Genomic DNA, 18,003 nt, shown 5'->3' on the forward strand with positions numbered 1-18,003 from the left:
CATCATAGGTTTCAAAAATGTTGTTTAGAGAAACTATTTTTATCTGTGCTTTGCTTGTTTTTGTGGCTGTGGATTTTGGCATACATAGGGAGATTAAAATAAATTTGGAAGCTGTGCTGAAATCCAGAAGAGCATTTTGGTTATAATGAGGAGGTGCTAGTTTGATTTCCTCTGGCCATGAATGACAGTTCTGAGTTTCATTACATAGTTAGATTCATTGGGTAGCACCTCAACAGCTTAGCATGCATGCCCAGCCCCATTTCTGACAAATAACTGGACTCATCCAATCCATTAGTTAGTTTCTTTTGACAGTCTTTAATTGGAGGGTATTGTCAGAGAAACATACTCCTTGGCTGTATGCTGTCCTTGAGGCAGTAATTTAGTTGCTTAGGGAGGACTTCCTGTAAAAATAAAGATATGCTAGCAAATATACGCAACTGATTAAGTACTTCTAGTTTTTCAACTGGCAGGATTAAAGGGTATGAAAGTACACAGTGTGCTAATGAGTTTCTAGCTTTGCTTTAGATTAGGGATAGGGACTTCCATAATCCCTTACCATTTGGGCTGTGTTGAATTGGGGTTGATGGGAGCTGGAGGGCCACAGTTTTCCCAACTCTGCATAATGGAGACCAAGAGGAAGAGTTGGTTGACTGTTTGGGGGCATATAGGGGCTCTCCTGTTCGTAGAGTGCTCCTACCAGTGAACCCAGACAGGGCTGGAACATCTCTGTCCCATCCAGGCCCCTCTCCAGCATGGCGGATCAGGGGTTTGCATTGCTCTTTGCATTGGGAGCCAGTGTGGTGTAGTGGTTAAGAGCGGTAGACTCATAATCTGGGGAACCGGGTTCGCGTCTCCGCTCCTCCACATGCAGCTGCTGGGTGACCTTGGGCTAGTCGCACTTCTCTGAGGTCTCTCAGCCCCACTCACCTCACAGAGTGTTTGTTGTGGGGGAGGAAGGGAAAGGAGAATGTTAGCCGCTTTGAGACTCCTTCGGGTAGTGAAAAGCGGGATATCAAATCCAAACTCTTCTTCTGCTCTGAATTAAAGGTATGAGGAATCTAGCTTATTGATCATGCATTGTATCATCTAATAATAAGTGGTACATTTTTGCCGGCTAGTCAAAAAAGAAATGGAAGCTAGCTTTTAGAACTGACTTTGAAAATGCAGTGCTTTCAACATGTGGAGAGCAGCACTAATCGTGTCATAATACCATAATCTCAATTATGAAATGCAATGTTACTGATACTGTGCATTGTGCCTGCTGATTTCAGAGCCAGTTGTATGGAAAGCATGTAAATTGTAACCAGCATAAAACATTAATGAACCACAGGAACTATAACATTTTTGTACTTAACTTGCCTCTATTTTCAGCTACCTTTGCAGTTTCTTGGATTTCACCAAGGGGAAACAAAGCTGCTGGCTGAAAAGAAAATGCTGGCAAAGTTGCCGAATACATTCCTTCAGGCTAGACCACGGGTTCCAAAGCTTTTTCTAAATCCATGCCAGAGGTTCAGGACATATACTTAGCCACCTTGTTTCTACAGAAATAGAGACCTATCTTAAATCAGTTTCTGTGCATCTAGTTGTGCTGGTCCCAAGGGTAATGCAAGAGGCAAGGTCCAAGTCCAGTCCGAAGTCCTAGGAGACAACGAGGGGTCAGTCCGATGAAGTCGAGGCAGGGTGCAGGGCAGGAATCCAGGCAGGGTCAGGAACAGGAACACAGGCAGGGATCTGGCAAGCAGCAATGTTGCTCCCGCAACCTGGGGCGGGATCTGACCACCCTTTTATCTCTGACGAGGTAATGGCCAGTCCCGATCCCCCAATGACTCAGCGCCCTGTCTCGCCTGAAGGTGAGCACTCCTCCTGTGAGTACTCAGGTCCCTCCTTCTCTTAGCCCTGAGTCTCTGCAGCTTGGGAGACGCTGGAGGGTTACTGGACCCAGGGGCCGCCTCAGCCTCTGATGGCCCAGCTGATGGCAATGAGGTATCCTCAGCACCTGGAGCCAGGACAGGCTCAGGCCCCTGACTCGGCCCAGCTGGTGCTTGTTGCAGGGGAACCTGAGCAGACTGAGGCTCTTCAGTAACAGGCCCCAGACTAGGTTCAGCTGATGCCTGCAGCAGAGGGTCCGATACGGACTGAGCATCCTCCACTTCTGAGTCCGAGCCTGAGTACCAGGCCATCACACTACAGTGGTACCCCTTGTTACGTACGCGATCCGTTCTGGGCCGTGCCACATAACCCGGGCATACATAATTTTAACAAACAAAAAAGGAAAAAAAGGAAGTTCGTGGGTTTTTGCGCTTCTGCGCACCTGCTCCGTGGAGGACTTGCAGGTCGCGGAGGTACATAACTCGAACATACACAACACGGAGCGTACGCAACACGAGGTATGACTGTAGTTGAAATATTTTTGTCCATTTTGTCATATTAATCCCACCTGCCTGTCCTACATGCATGCCTAGTGGTCAGGTTTGAGGAGTTTTGGTCAGTTGTACTTCTGCAGGACTGCTTTGAGAATCACAGTTAAGTGATCCATCATGTGGAGCTCTGTGTTCAGCAGAAGAGAACTTGTAAAGAGCTCTCCTAATCCCTGTTGGGTTACTTGCCTGAATGTGTGGGCTAAAAGTAAGGAGGAGGTGAGGTACACATACCTCATCCTAGTGTCCCCACATATGCTGTACTCCAGTGGCATCTGGTAACCCTTGCACCTGATGGGGTGGCCTGTAGCCAAGGAGGCCATGTAGTCGAGGGCAATAAGGTCACACTGATTGGGCCAAGGAGGTCACATGAGCGAGGTCAAGTTGTTTGGATTTTTCCCAATCTTCCTCCCTTCTAAAGGTGTGGACACTTGAAGTATTGGAGTTGTGTAAGTACTACTTGGTGCCAAACTAAACTGAAAAGTGTCTAACCTTGGTTTAGAATGGGCCCCTGCTGTCACAATTTCTAGTGTGGGTCAATGTCTCCCTGTTGAATAAGTATGTGAAGCTATCAGATGAGCCTCCAAAGATTTGGAGATGCCATCAACACACTGATGTTACCAGATTTCTGGTTTTAGAGTGCAAAGCTATATGGCCTCCCCATTTAGTAAGTACAGATCTGGAGGGCACATGGTCTGTGTGTATATCTGTAGGTGAGAGCAGGGTATGGTATTCTGTTCTTTGAAAAAAGAGTAAAGTTTCACATCTATTTGCAGCAGCATCAAAGGAGTTTTGTCTTCTGACGCCCAAGTTAGAAATGAATTAGAGTTCTACAGGGCAGGGTTTTTTGGTCACAAAACCCAACTTACATTTCCTCTGGCTTTCAGAACATGCCTAAAGCATTATTCATCTGGTTGTAAATGCAGTCCAAATACAGAATACACTTCCTCAGCTCTTTTAGCCAACCTTGGGGATCCATGATGTATTAGTCATACAGGGAGCAGCATCTGATTCTTGGAGTAGGCATTTCTTTTACCCCAAGAGATTCAAAACTACTGGCAAGTTTCCTGGTGCCCCTTTCCCAATTCATCTAGTGCTTGGGGCCAGAACCCCCGCCCCTCCCTTTAGTTGTTGTAGCTGAAGTTTGTCCCATGCCTGATGAGCTTATACTCCTAATGAGCAGTACATTCACTTGCACCAAGATTTCTTGTTTATCTTTTGTATACGCAACTGGTTATACTTGTGTATGAGGTTATGTGCCTGTCTTTCAGGAATTCTCCATAAACAGGAACATTTCTCACATCCAAGAACTTGTGCCACAATACTTTAATTACAACTAAATAAAATAAAAAATTCCTTCCAGTAGCACCTTAGAGACCAACTAAGTTTGTTCTAGGTATGAGCTTTCGTGTGCATGCACACTTCTTCAGATACACTGAAATGGAAGTCACCAGACCCTTAAATATAGTGAGGGAGTGGGGAGGGGTATTACTCAGAAGGGTGGTGGGAATGGGTGATCAACTGATAGGTGTGGATGACTGCAATTTTTACAGGGTCTTACAGGGAAAGGCAATGGGTGAGATGGCTAAAGATAGCTTTGTCATGTATAATGAGATAAGAATCCAGTGTCTTTGTTCAGACCAGGTTTCTCCATGGTTTTAAGTTTGGTGATTAGTTGCAATTCAGCCACTTCTCTTTCCAGTCTATTTCTGAAATTCCTTTGTTTTTTATTTTATTTTGTTTTGACTATGGCAGACCAACACGGCTACCTACCTGTAACTTTAATTACAGTTCTTGATAAAGTGATGTTACCACACACCTATAATACTAATGAGCTTTAAATAGGCATGAGATTCTGTCACCATATTGCACCTGTGTTGAAAGATTTGCAGTGGCTGGTGAGTTGTTACTGGAGTAAGTTCATAGTTTTACTGTTGGTCTATAAAGCCTTAATAGCTTGGGGCCAGCTTACTTGAAGGTTCGCCTTGCCCCATGTGTGCCTCTTCTACTACTTTGACCAGCAGAACTTTGTCTTCTACATGTGCCATATAATTTACAAGTCCACTTGAGAGGAGTTGGATCTTTTAAGTGTGGCTTTGAAACGCTCTACCTATTGACATAGGCAGTTATCCTCAGAGATGCAATGTACACTTGTCTTTTTAAAGTTTTGCTGATTTTACCTATTTTTTCTTGATAATTATTTGAGGTTTTTATGGTATAAATTGTACCAAATAAATAACCACTCAGTGCTACCTAGCTCTAAATTGAGTACAAACCTGGACTAGTCCACTATTGTTCTTTCAGTTCTCTTGCATTCCAGCTAGATTTGTGCAGTGACTCCATGCATGCTATATTCCATTGTCTTTTGTGCAGCACTAAGCCCAAGAGAAGCAGGTATGCCAATTTCTCTTGGTAACTGAAGAGAGAGAATAGTGTCATTCGACTGCCAGCAGCTTTATGGAGCAGGCCTTAAGAATTGTGGCCATCTTCTCCACACCCACCCCGAACAAATGTTTAAATAATTTCCCCCAGTTTCTCTCAAATCAAAGCCAGGAAAGCATATAAATGCAGCCAGAGTTACCTAAGCCTTGTTAGGTTGAATGTGGCCAGAATTAAAGTGGAAATGCAAATAAACGTTTTTCTTATTTCTTCTCCTAGTCTTATGTGCCTTCTCTTGTAATAATCCATATTAACTTTTATTTGATCTGTACTTACATAATGTCCCAGATTCCATTGTGAATTTCTGATTAAATTGTGGGCCAGCTACTTATAAAACTGAAGACAGCACACATTCACTTTAAAAATGGCAAATGTGGTAGAAGCCTGAAGCTTAAATTTGCAGGAAATTAGTGTTTTATGAGCCCCCCTGGCCCTGACAGACAGCACACATAATAAAAATTAAACGCTGGATTTCAAGTTCACACTATTGAAAAGGCTGTGCTATTAAACAACCTTGTTTCCACTACATCTTAATTTTATTTGGGAACAATTGAGCTTTCAGGTGAACTGTGGAGTGCATAGGGTTTTTTATTATTAAAAAAATCCAAAAAGTTGAAATTGTATGGAAAATGGGCAAAACTGAATATTGTTCACCTAGATGAGCTCATAGTGGTTTTAGCAATGGAACTTAACTAGATTTAGTAAAGTATATGTATAATAATTGTCATAATAGGTGCTGTCTCTAGACTAGTGAAAACATAAGTGTTCTGCAGTAGGCCCAGTTGATGCAAGGCAAAAATTGTTTTGCTTGATCATGTGGCATAAATCTGGCTCCTTGTGGCATTTCCATACATATGATCGTCTGTTGACACTGATAATTGTTACTAATTTGGGGTCTTTAATACATTAAAGTAATGATTCTTTTTAATTTGCCACCACACCTACAAACTAAAAATGTGTTGAATCTAGAGATCCCATGTCATTCTGTGTTCAGAGCCTCTTGCTCACAAATGGGTTGTGTGTCATTTTTGCTTATTTCTTCCTGTAACCTCTGAAAATTCTCTCAAGGGATGCGGGGGGGGGGGGGGATATCTTCCATCAGTGTGGATGGTGGCACAGAAGGCTGTGGGAGAGGGAATTGGTTCAATTTGTCTAGCTTCCAGGAGCAGGAACTGTCATGGGATTGCCAGACCTTTGACTGGTTTCAAGCCACAAAACTGATATATATTCCACTTAATGGCAACATGGTTAAACTCCCATAAAATGGAGAAAATACTTCTTAACTACTCTGGTCCTTAAAACGGGGAATATTGCAAGTGGTGGTTTCATACTTGTAGAATAGTACTTGGAACATTCACAGCAGTGCTTCTTAAATGGAAACTTGCTGTTCACTGTTTAGGGTTTATCATGTTTGACAGATTTATGTTTGCATTAATACTTCATAATACTGTCGTGAATATAAATCCTCTGAATTTAATGGCAAGTTCTAAAATGTCTGTTAGACTTAGTCTCAGTGTTGTTGTTTTTAAATTTGAAACGGAATAATGGAAGCCCCCCCCCCTTATTTTCATGGCCCTTGCTACTATTTGCAACCAGATGCTGTTTTAGAGTGTTTTTTATAATGCTACAATTGCCTGGAAATTGAAGATGTGATGAAAGTCAACTTCATTGTGCTTGTCACAATGCTGTTAAAGCAGTAGTGGGAAGCTCAAGCTCACTGGCCTTCTTATTCTTTTAAATAAGATTTCTTACCTACCTTTGACTATAAAGTCCAGGTGTCTCTGGGAATCCCACCAACAGGGCAGGTGTTCAATACCACTCTCCCACTTGCAATCCAAAGCAACTGGCATTTGTAGGCATATTGTTTCTGATACTAGTAGTGATATATATAGCCATCATCTATTAATTATTAATTTGTTTAATCTCATTTTGAATCTCCCTAGTTGATGGCCAACACTTGCGATGGCCATTTCTCACTCAGTGAAACTATAGAATTTGCTATTTTCTTGTGGTTTACTGGAGAGTTGTTGTAGCTGACACTCCATGAGAGATGGTTTGAGTGCAAGTTGTAAAAGACTGGCTCCAAATCCAACCAAACACAGCTTAGATTGCATTTACTCTACACAATGTGGCTATGATTGTGAAATTATAAAAAGCTAAAGAAATACACAAGAACTAATATTTCAAGAGAACTGCTTAAAATGTATGAAGTGGACCATGTAGTACCGGTATTTCAGAACAAGCATGATCATGACTTTCCTTGCATTTCTTCACTCAAACACTGAAGTGCTGCAGGAAATATCTCTTAATATGATAGTTAGTGGACAGTCTTTTTTCCTGCAAGCATCTGCTTGTTGGAGTGGTCTCATCAGCCCTGATTTCTTTTGTTAGTTCTGTGCTGTGCACTTTCAGGAGTGAGGCATCATAATTGTGTGTGTGTGTGTGTGTGTGTGAGAGAGAGAGAGAAAACCTTGCTTGTCACTGCTACAGTTCTACCGTCACAGATTATGCTTAATCATGGTTCCAGTTATTCCATGTTGTTGGTCCATAGAGAAACTGGAGGCAGCAGTGTATACTTACTGGTGTACACTTTCCCCAACCCACATAGAACCATTAATGTGAACTGGAGCTTAGCCTATATGAGTAGCCTTCTTTAGCCAAGTCTGCCTCTTTGCTTGCATAAAGTATCACATGAATGAGACCCACTTGCACAGGTGTTTTGTCCCTGTCAGGTCCAGTTCACATTAAAGGCACTGCATACTGTGAGAGAAGATGATACATGAGCTTAAGGTAGACTCCCACACCCTTGCATGTGTACATCCTGAACGCTAGGGATGTGTGAACTAATTAGAAGCAGCCCTGGGAGATGCTTGATGAGATTTTTGATAGGGATATTGCTTAGCTTTGGATGCCTTGGGCAGGAAGGCGGCAACTTCAGAGCTAAATGCCACTAAATGCATAATGGTGTTGTGGACAATCTGTCGTCATGGAAGGAGAGTGAAGAGTATTTTAAGTGTTTCATTCAGAGCTTGTTAATCTTGTTAAAAGTGCATGCGTGGCTTCCTTTTTGCAATCTCTACCCCCTCGCATCTCCAGACAGCAAGCATTTGATTTCAAGCTCCTTCGGTCACCTTTGTATTTCTGCTGGGTGCTAAAAATCAGTGCTGTGTACTTAAAGAGACTGCAAACTATATATAAAAACAAGTTTTTGATCTACTTTTAGTGACCTAGCCTATGTTTGTACCTTGGCATCAAAATGTCATACTTTGTAGCTAAATTTTACTTTTTACCAACAATAAAGCTTCTTGTGAATTGAATGTGTTATGTAAAGGAACAGACACTTGAAACTTCATAGAAACTAGTCTTGTCCTCCTGAAAAGGTCTGTTGAGTTGTTATGCAGTGCACAAACATAAGCAGATGCACAAACTTTTAATATCCGTTTCCTTTCACAGATGACGTTAGAAATAAGCATTGGAAAAGAATGCAACGTTAGTAGTATTATCACAAGCTTTAGAAATTGGAGGGTGGGATGTCGCATAGTTACAAAACAGATGCCTGTTTGAAAAGCTGTGTTGCAAGTGTAGAGGGAGGAAGATCTTGTTATCCTCTGTGGGTGATTACTTTGCTTTTAAACCCTAATGGCCTCCAGTGAAATCAGTTTCTCATCAAAGGACTAGCTGGGGTATAAAACAAACACTGATGCTGCAGGCTTCCCCTGCTTGTTTATGGAATAAGAATTCAACTTATGCTTGGCTTTGATGAGTTCAGAGGAAATGTATTTGTTGCCGTTGAACCCTGGTGCTCCCTATGGGTGGTCCTTGCTGCCATTAGAGAGAGGGTTGGACTACCATCTTAAAAGTATGGCAGACACACCACACCACTTATACTCTGCCACTTATTTACAGGATATGAAGGTTTACCATCAGTTTCCTATAGGAAAATCCTCTGTTGCTACAAAATTATTTAAAATACCAGCCTATCCAAGAAACATGCATTAATTATCTGTTAGTTTATTCAACAAGTGCAAATGAAATTCTCTGTGGGAAAATGTACTCTGGCTAATGTTGCATACTAGTGATTTCACATCACAACAAATCTGGCTATAATTTGAATAAATAGCTGCAAGATTAGTCTTGACAGATCAGTGGTGAAGGTGCTGTAGGGGTTGTCCAGATATCTATCTATCTGGGTCAGGCACTTCAAGAACCTAAAGGACAGCAAGTGAAGTTAAACACAAGTCTTTGTCTTTGTCCTCCAAAGATGTCAAAAACAATGTTTAAGTCATAGTCATTTTTTATAGGCATGGAAAGGCATCTAGTATGATACAGATATTCTTGGTGTCTCATAGTCAGGAGCTGTTAATGATTTAAAAAACCCCTCAAATTTTAATTTCTGAATCCTGTAAACCAAATGGGGATTGATTTGTAACCTTCCATATCCTGAAAGTTGAGACCTTGCATCATCCATTAACCACTTGGCAGATGGGAAACAGGCTGATAGTGATTCTAAATTCTAAGCTGGTATTTGAACCCCTTCAGTCCCTGCTGAAGAAGAATTAGAGGGATTTCTCCACTCTTCCCGTACATGTCTTCTACTTCTAACGCCTGAGGTGGGCTAGTTTCTCCAGTCAATATAATCTTGGCCACATTGAAGCCTTTTTCAAGGCAGAAGATGATAGCATTTCTATTTTATTTTATTTTATTTTATTTTATTTTATTTTATTTTATTTTATTTTATTTTATTTTATTTTATTTTATTTTATTTTATTTTATTTTATTTTATATGTGCTTCCACCTTTCTCAAGCTATTTTCACCTGTGTTGGCATCAAAATGTGATTTTGGAATCATTCGGTTTTCCCTTTCAGGAAAGCAGCGTATACAACAGTTGGCTGACAACATCAGGTATTTCCGAAGACGGCTTAAGGAAATGGGCTTCATCATCTATGGAAATGAAGACTCGCCTGTTGTACCTTTGATGTTGTATATGCCAGCAAAAATTGGGTAGGTTATATAGGGAGATAGTGATTGTTTAGCTCTACCAGAAGTAGTAACAATTGGATGTATGCCCAACTCCCTACAAAATAGTTGGTTCTACAGCAGTAGCAGAAGAAACGGTTAGGGAATTGACATTTGACCAATGGGAACAGGGATATATGAAGCTACTTCTGTAGGAGGTTAGACTCCCAGGCTTTTGGGAAGCTGGATTATTGCCTGGTTCCACATGCTACTTGCCTTGCATGGAATCACAGAACATTCCTGGATATTTCTGCACAGTGCAAGCCTTCTGCTCAGATAGCAATTGGCAGGGGAGGGGTGGGGGTGGGGGTGGAATTCTTGGTGAGTGAGCTCCAAAGCTGGAGTTTCTGTGTTCTATCAAAGATACTTTCAAGTTTAAGTTACAAATCCGTTTAGAAGTAGCCTGCTAAAAGACCAGCCCCTGCCAAATAGAATCTTTCAGCTTTGTGCAAACTTAATACAGTGAAACCTTTCTAGAAAGACCACCTCCGGACTGAACAAAAGAGACCTTTGTATGCAGGCGCTGTGTGTTTCTAAGGCAAGCAGTCAGAACAGTGGCCTCCCAGGCATTCTTCAGGAAAGCCGCCCCCCCCCCTCCAAGCAGCATAGGCCTTGTATTGCTGCTGCTGCTGCTGCTGCTGCTGCTGCTGCTTCATTAATCTTGTCTTGCTTCCTTCACAGTGCATTTGGACGAGAGATGTTGAAAAGGCACATAGCCGTTGTGGTCGTGGGTTTTCCTGCCACTCCGATCATTGAGTCCAGAGCCAGATTTTGTCTGTCTGCAGTGCTTACCAAAGAGATACTTGATATTGTAAGTATTCAAGTTTGTCCCTGCTCTGTCATCTTTTAACTAGTCTTAGCAATTGAGTATGAAAGAGATCTTCTGGTCAGGAGCAGCACATCACAAGACATGTGTTTAGGTTGGACCAGTGTTCCTCTAATTCTGGTGTTTTTAAAGTTACTGCGTTCTCTTATTATTGCAATGGGGCACTGCATAACCTAAGTTAGACTGCTTTGGTTTGTAAGTCTAAGTGGGGGAAAATTCTGTCCCTTGGTGTGACGCTAGAGGCCCTGTACTGAATCAGCCACATTATTATTAAACTGTTGATTGGCAGGAGAAGAGCTGTATGAAGATGTTCTAGACAACATTTGTGACTTTGTGACACTGCATTTGGAAAGAGGCTGTGTAATTTGCTTATAAGCATGTTGAGCTAAATACAATTAAATGATATGTTTTTTAAAAATGTGCTTTGTGTTTACACACCAGACTATATGCACAGCATCACTGTGTTTTAATGTATTGCCACAAGGCTGCTACAATTTTTAGTAACTGCTGAGAATCCCCCCCTTTTACTTCTGAAACTATTCTAAAAATATTGCCATCTGTTAGTTTGAATTTAGATTAACTTAACAGTTATTGATCTGAATGCATGGTGCCTTACCTAACCTTTGTATGTATACATGGGATAAAAATGTGCAGGAATAAAAAATGGTGCAGCATATTTCAGGATTAAAAGAATTAGCAACGAGAAGAACGTGAAAGCAAGTGGAGCTGACTGTGTACTACTTTTGTAGAATAAATGAATGACTTTTTATATCATTATTATTTATTAAATTTGTCACAGAAAATCTTAATGCAAGAAGTGGATTTTGGAGGGTACATACCTCCATTTATTCAGGTGCCAAAAAATCTGAAAGTTGAGTAATAACAGACCCAATAAGTAAGAGATCAATAACCTTAACTACTTTTATGGCAAAGGATGCCTGTTGTAGGCCATTCTGATGTCTAAACAAGTATATGAAAATAGTGAGTTTTATCTCTAAGACAACTATGCAGGATCTTTCGCAATATAGTGCCAAACAAGAATTGCAGGGAGGGAATATGCATCAACGTTACACCTGGGGTCATTGAAAAACACAGCCCATGCAAAAAAGTTCTGAAGACCCTTATATGCACATAATATGCCTGTGTTTCATATTTTAGTATGTTTGCATAGGTTTGAAAAGTTATAGTATTATATTTTATTTTTAAAGTGATGGTCCTATTCAGAAACCTACCTGTCCTCCAAATGGATTCAATTCAGAGGACCATATGTAACAGGACTGACAGAAGTTGATTTTACCACACCTTGGCAGCACCCCCCCACTCCAAATACTCCACAAGGGTTGAAGAGACCCTACTGAATGGGTGGGGCTGTGGTCCTGAGGGACTGAGGTGGGAAATGGGATTCCTGAAACTAGGACAGCACTCACTGAGTAGTGAAGAAGGCTGTATCACTTTACTTAAATCCCTGGTAAGAATACCAAAGCAGCTTGATTTATGGAAACATGAGCCTTTCTTCCTTCAGAATAGGTAATGTTCCACATTTTTAGCATGGCTGGAGCATTGATCTGAACTGTCTTTTCTAAATGATCACAAGTGCTGACATGTAGAATGTGGGAGCAGCTTTCCTGAGCTTAACTAAGGCGAAAAACAGACCTTACAGAGCTGGTCCACGTACCTTCCTCTTACTGGCTGAAGAGAGCACATCTTTTCTCATTTTTTCCCTTTTCTCTCCCCACCTACTCTGTGTTGAGTGTGGAGGTCTCTTAAAAAATAAAAATTAAACCTGATATTTGTAATGCTTCCTTATTAAATCAACCCACATGATGGACAATGGATCTCTGGTACAATGTATAACTCTAATGTAAATAAAACTTCCTTGCCTGAAAATACTTTGGCCCTGGATCAGAGCAGAACCCCTCGTAAACTGCATCCCTGTGGGCTGGTGCTTTCTTTTCAGTGATGAAAAATATATTACACTTTCCTGAAGTCAGAGTTCAGCCATGCCATTTCCTTTGTAGTCTTTGCAAGTCACATGCTTCTCTTTGTTTTAAATTAATAAAATCCTAAATCTGAGTTCAAGAATAACAGTTAACGGACTCTTTCAACAGAAATTCAACCTCAAATTATTTCCACATGTTGCCTTTTGCTAAAGCTGTGCTTAAAATATGCTCACAATTAGACAGTGTTTGGCAATTTCTACCCTTCCCCTCCCCCGCCCCTCTTGAATTCAGAGCTTATGTGGCCTCTGTTGGGGGGGCACTTTCTCAAACTATGTCACCACCTTGAGGTTTCTTGGCATATGGCACTCATTTATTCACTTTCTGTTGTCAGTTATTGGGGCCACATAGGTTGTGTGGGGATAAGAGCTACCGAATTGTGGGTGGGGCAGGAGAGTTGTTATTTCCTCACATTTGCCACACGATGTCCTGGGAGAAGAATGGACTTCATAAAAGAGAGTTGTGGAAAGAGAAGGGGTGAGGATTTGTGCTTTAGATAAATGTATGTATGCTGACCTAGGAAGGAAATTTTGTGTGTCTGCTGGTTTTTCCTTACTAGAGCTTTAGAAGCTTTTGCAAACCAGCAAACTTAAGTCCAAACATTGGAACTAGTGGCAGGTGTAAACCAGGTTGGGCAAGCTTCAGGCTTGTTAGAGCCACTCTGTGTTTTTTACTAGAACCTACCAGCCAGAGCCAGGTGCAAAAGGCATAATATAGCTAGAATTAAAGAACAAGAGTGACTCTAGGCACATTCTGAACCCAGGAAATTGTCCTTAGTACCAGAATAGAACTCAGCTCACATTCCTTACACACACAAATCTAACCCTGGTTAGCTTTCTTCATATCAATAGGAATCATGGAACTTCTGCTCCCTGGTGCCTCTCCAAATCTGTTCAGGAGGGTTAGATGACCTGCCAGAGTAGACTTTGGGAGGGTGCAGAGTGAGGAGAGAGCAGGGAAGTTCTGCTATGTGAGTGCAAGTTGTTCTGCGAATGCAATAACTTCATTGGCCTTTCCCATTATGTTTTGTGTAAAGGTTCCACTTCATTTATTGTTATTTTAAAAGATGCCTTTATTGTTTTATCACTTGTTTTTGCTGCCCTGGGCTTCAAAGGGCAGGATATAATTTATTTATTTTTAAAACACCCCCCAAAAAATTTATTTGTCTCCCACCACCACCATAGCTGCCGCAGCCGCCGCCAAAGGCAGCCTCCACACCCGGGCAGGATATAATTTAATATAGAAATGAGGCACAGTTTGGGATTGAACTGTAGTTATGTTCAATAATGGTAGAAGTAGTACTTCATTATTCCATCAGCTATGTGCTTATTGCCATACAGAAAGAAAAAAAAGCCTGCCCTAGAAGGCTCACCATCTCCAGGGAGAGGAAACAGAATATTGGAGATAAATGTAAAAACAAAACAAAAAACAAGAAGAAAACTTAGGTCAGCAGCCCAGTTTTGAGTTTTCTCAGCCTGAAACCCTCCTCTGGGCAGCATGCAGATCTCCTTTTTGAAACTTAAGTGAGTTTCAAAAGCAGTTTAGAGCATGAGATTGGCTGTCTAAAGCAAGCATGGGGAACCTGTGGCCCTCCATATGTTTCTGGAATATTGCACTCTTATGATCCCCAACTCTTAGCCATACTAGCTGGAGCTGATAGGAATTTAAATCTAGGATCTGAGGGGGGGGGGGTGGCTACAGATTCCCTAGCCATAGATTAAAGCAGAAAGGTAAATGAAATCAATTGTGCTAATACAGTCCCCTTGCATGAGCGCAAACATCTCTTTAGATCCTAGCCATTGTGTTTCCACACCTTTTTCTTCATGCAGCAATCCTTAAAATAAAAAAAGCACCTGATGTTCCTCTTTTTCCAGGCTTTAAAGGAAATAAATGAAGTTGGAGACCTCTTGCAGTTGAAATACTCCCGGCATCGACTGGTACCTCTCCTTGACCGTCCTTTTGACGAGACAACATACGAAGAGACTGAAGACTGAGTTCTCTCCCTGTCTTTTGATAGACAAGGCACACTCCTCAGAACTCTGTGTGGCTCAAAGACCAAGGTTCTTGAACCAAACACTGACGGACTGCTTAGCATAAACAGAATGACTTTTTACTCACAAAACTGAAGTGGCAACAACAGCTAGAACTGGTGTGTTGTGAAAAGCAAAACAAAACCTGGCTTTTCTTCCTATTGCTTTAAGGTCTTGCTCTAGGGAGGAGTTTGGCTTACATTTTTAAAATGCTGATTCCCTATTTGTTTGTCACGATGAGATCGCGGCAGCCACTGTTGGCAGTGAGTGTGTTCCCCATCGCGCTGCAAGGTGAGCATTGCTAAGGATGCTGCAATGCTTCTGTCACGACATTTCCTTTTTCATGACTACAGTCTAACCTCCTTGAGAGTGCAAGACCAGCCAGTTTATTCAGCTAAGGCTTCTGATGAAATCATTGACAGCTAGCTAATTTGAATATATTTAACATGAAATAATCAACCAAAGTCTTTTCCTTGTCCCTTTACATGTTGCTTTTTTGGGGTCTTTATTATTACAATGGTGGTTGACTTGCCTCTTAAGGATTGTTAGTCAGTTCTTTAAGGGACAAAGCAGGAATCCTCCGAGGGCCTTTGTTCATCTTGATTTTTCAGACTGGGTTCCAAGTGTTCCTTCATTAGAGTAAGTAGCAAATAACATTTCAGACCAGGATAGAACTTTGTGGCCATTTCCCTTTCCCTGTATAGAATTCCTTCAGTTCCAAGGTGTCCCCACAATTCCAGTTTCCAGGATGAGTTCTAGTGTTGCTTGTTGAATTAATGAGTGTCTGCCTTTAGCTCTGGGCCATGTGTGTATGTGTGTGTGTGTGTGTGTGGTCAGATGAAGAACCAGACTGGGAGGGAGTAGCATTCCAAACCACCTTCCTTTTCCTCCTTTCACATATTCCTGCTCTACTTTTTGGCAGAGCTAATGATGCAGCTCTTCAAAACGTAAATGCTGAAGGTCTGCCTCCTCGGAGAGCCTTCTGTGATACTTGAATTGCTCTTGCTATATTGATACCAATTAGGTGTTTGCTGTGGCCACAGAAGGTAGGCAGCACAAGGCAAAATCCCATTACAACATGTATGGTTTTTTTTAAAGTTAATTTTGTAGCAATCTGTGTATCAAGAGCAATTCCCAAATACACAAAGGCGGGGGGGGGGGGATGAGACTATTAGTCTGGTGGGTTTCTTTGTGCAAGTGGAAGCAGCCATTTTATTAGCACAATATGAAAATACCTTGATCTTTGGATATTTGCCTCAAAATATTTAAGAATAGCCTTGGAAGCAAAAAATATATTTTAGAATAATCGTGTTGGAGAATTTGATTCTCAGAAGCATACTAAACTAAGAAAATAGTTGCTGTTGACTATGTCTTCCAGTGACTTCCGTTACAATGGCTATTATTTAATTTACTAGAAATCATATATAGGCTGTTCATTGGCAGAAGTGCAGTGTGCTGTTTTCACACATATGCATTATGAAGTCAGAGTATCCATGGTTCAATTTCATAGCCTTTAACCACGTAATTTTTAAACTTTTTGCACGGAGGAAACCTCCCCACTTGTACATTTCCAGTAAATTATTGCGAAGGATTATGCGTAACAGTAGAAAATTCTGAGCAGCTGAAGATCTGCCAGCTTGCTTAAAGAGCCTCTCCTTAGCCTCTCAATATGGCAAGTACTTCAGCTAGGTCAGGGCAAGGATTTCCAAAGTCTGATTCAGAATTAAGGAATAATAATACTTGACCAAAGAACAGATTGTAGTTGCTAATATTGTGCAGTGCCACTTGCCAAGGCTAAAACAAAGGCAGAACTAGGTTTTGCAATTGTGTTTCTAAGTTACATACTGGCAAGGAGTTTTTGATCATGTGTTGAACATGTTAGATATTTTGAAATTTAACAGTAAAAAAACTAATAATTTTATGCTGTATATACTGAGCCGTGTGGCCTTAGCACCAAGAGCCAAATGCACAGGAAGTGGGAAAGAGTCAAAATAGCATCTAAAAGTTTCCATTTCACCTAAATTCTTGGCATCCCACAAATAACTTGAAATGTGTTCACTATAAACTGGCTTTGCTGGAAATAGTGGTCTTCATTTCCGCTAGATCTCAACTATGCTTCTTTTGGGGACCTGCCACCATCCTCCATCTGTGTCAATGCCAGATCATGATATAATAATATTATATATCCTAGTAATTCCTAAGACCTTCTGCCCAGGATTACTGAGAGTACTGGGAATGACAACCCTATGTTTCTGTATCAAGCTGCTTAAGGGCGGCACCACACATACCTGTTTCAGGAAGCATTGGCGTTGCAGGCAGTGCCTTCTGCAGCAAACATATCAAGTGCAGTGATAATATATTTTGGTGTTTGTTCCAACAGTCATAAAAGTGGTGCTGCCCTAACCTAGTTTACACCAGGACTGCTGTGGGACCTGTGGCCCTGTAGATGTTGTATGGCCACCGCATCCATTATCTCTGGCCATTGACCTTGCTGATAGATGAGAGTTGGGAGTTCCAACAATGACCTGGATTTCCCTTCCATGGTCTAGAACCCTAGACAGGACCAAATATAAGGATTCAATATTTTAAAAAATCCATTCCTTGGGATTCAGCTAAGGAACCGACTGCCATTGCACTCAACTGACTTCATCCCAACATCAGGTGATATAGTTTGGCAAGACTGCTAGTTCAACAGCTGAAAAGCTTTCATTTAAAAAGATCAACTATTCTGTCTTCATAAATACGAATGCTGTCATGTGTATGTGTGTGCACGCACACAGTCTTAGGATGATACAAAGCTACTTTGAGGGGAAACTGGGTGTATGAAATAAATGCAGGCCATTTTTAAGCATGTTTTTGTTAACATTTTCCACAATTGCATTAGCAGAAGTACTTCAGTAACATCTTCAAGGGGAACTGGACGACTTAGCTGGGTGAATGATGTCAGGTGGTATGTCTGAAAGCTGAACTGAATACTTAAACTGTACAGGAGGACAATGTGATACTCCCCAGGAAAGGTTTTTGTGTGTGCTTTGGGTGATGTGTAGGGAAGAAGGAAAATGCAGGAGACAAATGCCTTGCTGCCTCATCTGCTGTTTATCTTTTGCTTTGTATCCTTTGGTAGAGTTGGATGCCAGTATCGGGTGGAGGCAATATATCAGAATATCCAGTACCTGATATTTAACGTAAGATTTATTTGACACAGTGTCAGCATGTCTCTTGTATTCTAATGCTGTCTCCTGCCACACACCAATATTTTCCAAGTCTTCTCATTCCA

General features: G+C 41.2%; 1 protein-coding gene across 1 annotated transcript in view; it reads left to right on the forward strand.

The window, feature by feature from the left end:
* SPTLC2 (serine palmitoyltransferase long chain base subunit 2) overlaps nt 1–15,672 on the forward strand; it is a 59,294-nt gene extending 43,622 nt beyond the window's left edge. The window contains exons 10-12 of the mRNA XM_033142011.1: nt 9,723–9,858; nt 10,555–10,684; nt 14,571–15,672. Of these exons, the coding sequence (XP_032997902.1) occupies nt 9,723–9,858; nt 10,555–10,684; nt 14,571–14,690 (386 nt within the window). The 3' untranslated portion in view covers nt 14,691–15,672. The remainder of the gene's footprint in view (nt 1–9,722; nt 9,859–10,554; nt 10,685–14,570) is intronic.
* The last annotated feature ends 2,331 nt before the right edge of the window (nt 15,673–18,003 follow it).

The sequence above is a fragment of the Lacerta agilis genome, chromosome 1 (genome assembly GCF_009819535.1).
Source record: "Lacerta agilis isolate rLacAgi1 chromosome 1, rLacAgi1.pri, whole genome shotgun sequence".
Taxonomy (NCBI): Eukaryota; Metazoa; Chordata; class Lepidosauria; order Squamata; family Lacertidae; genus Lacerta; species Lacerta agilis.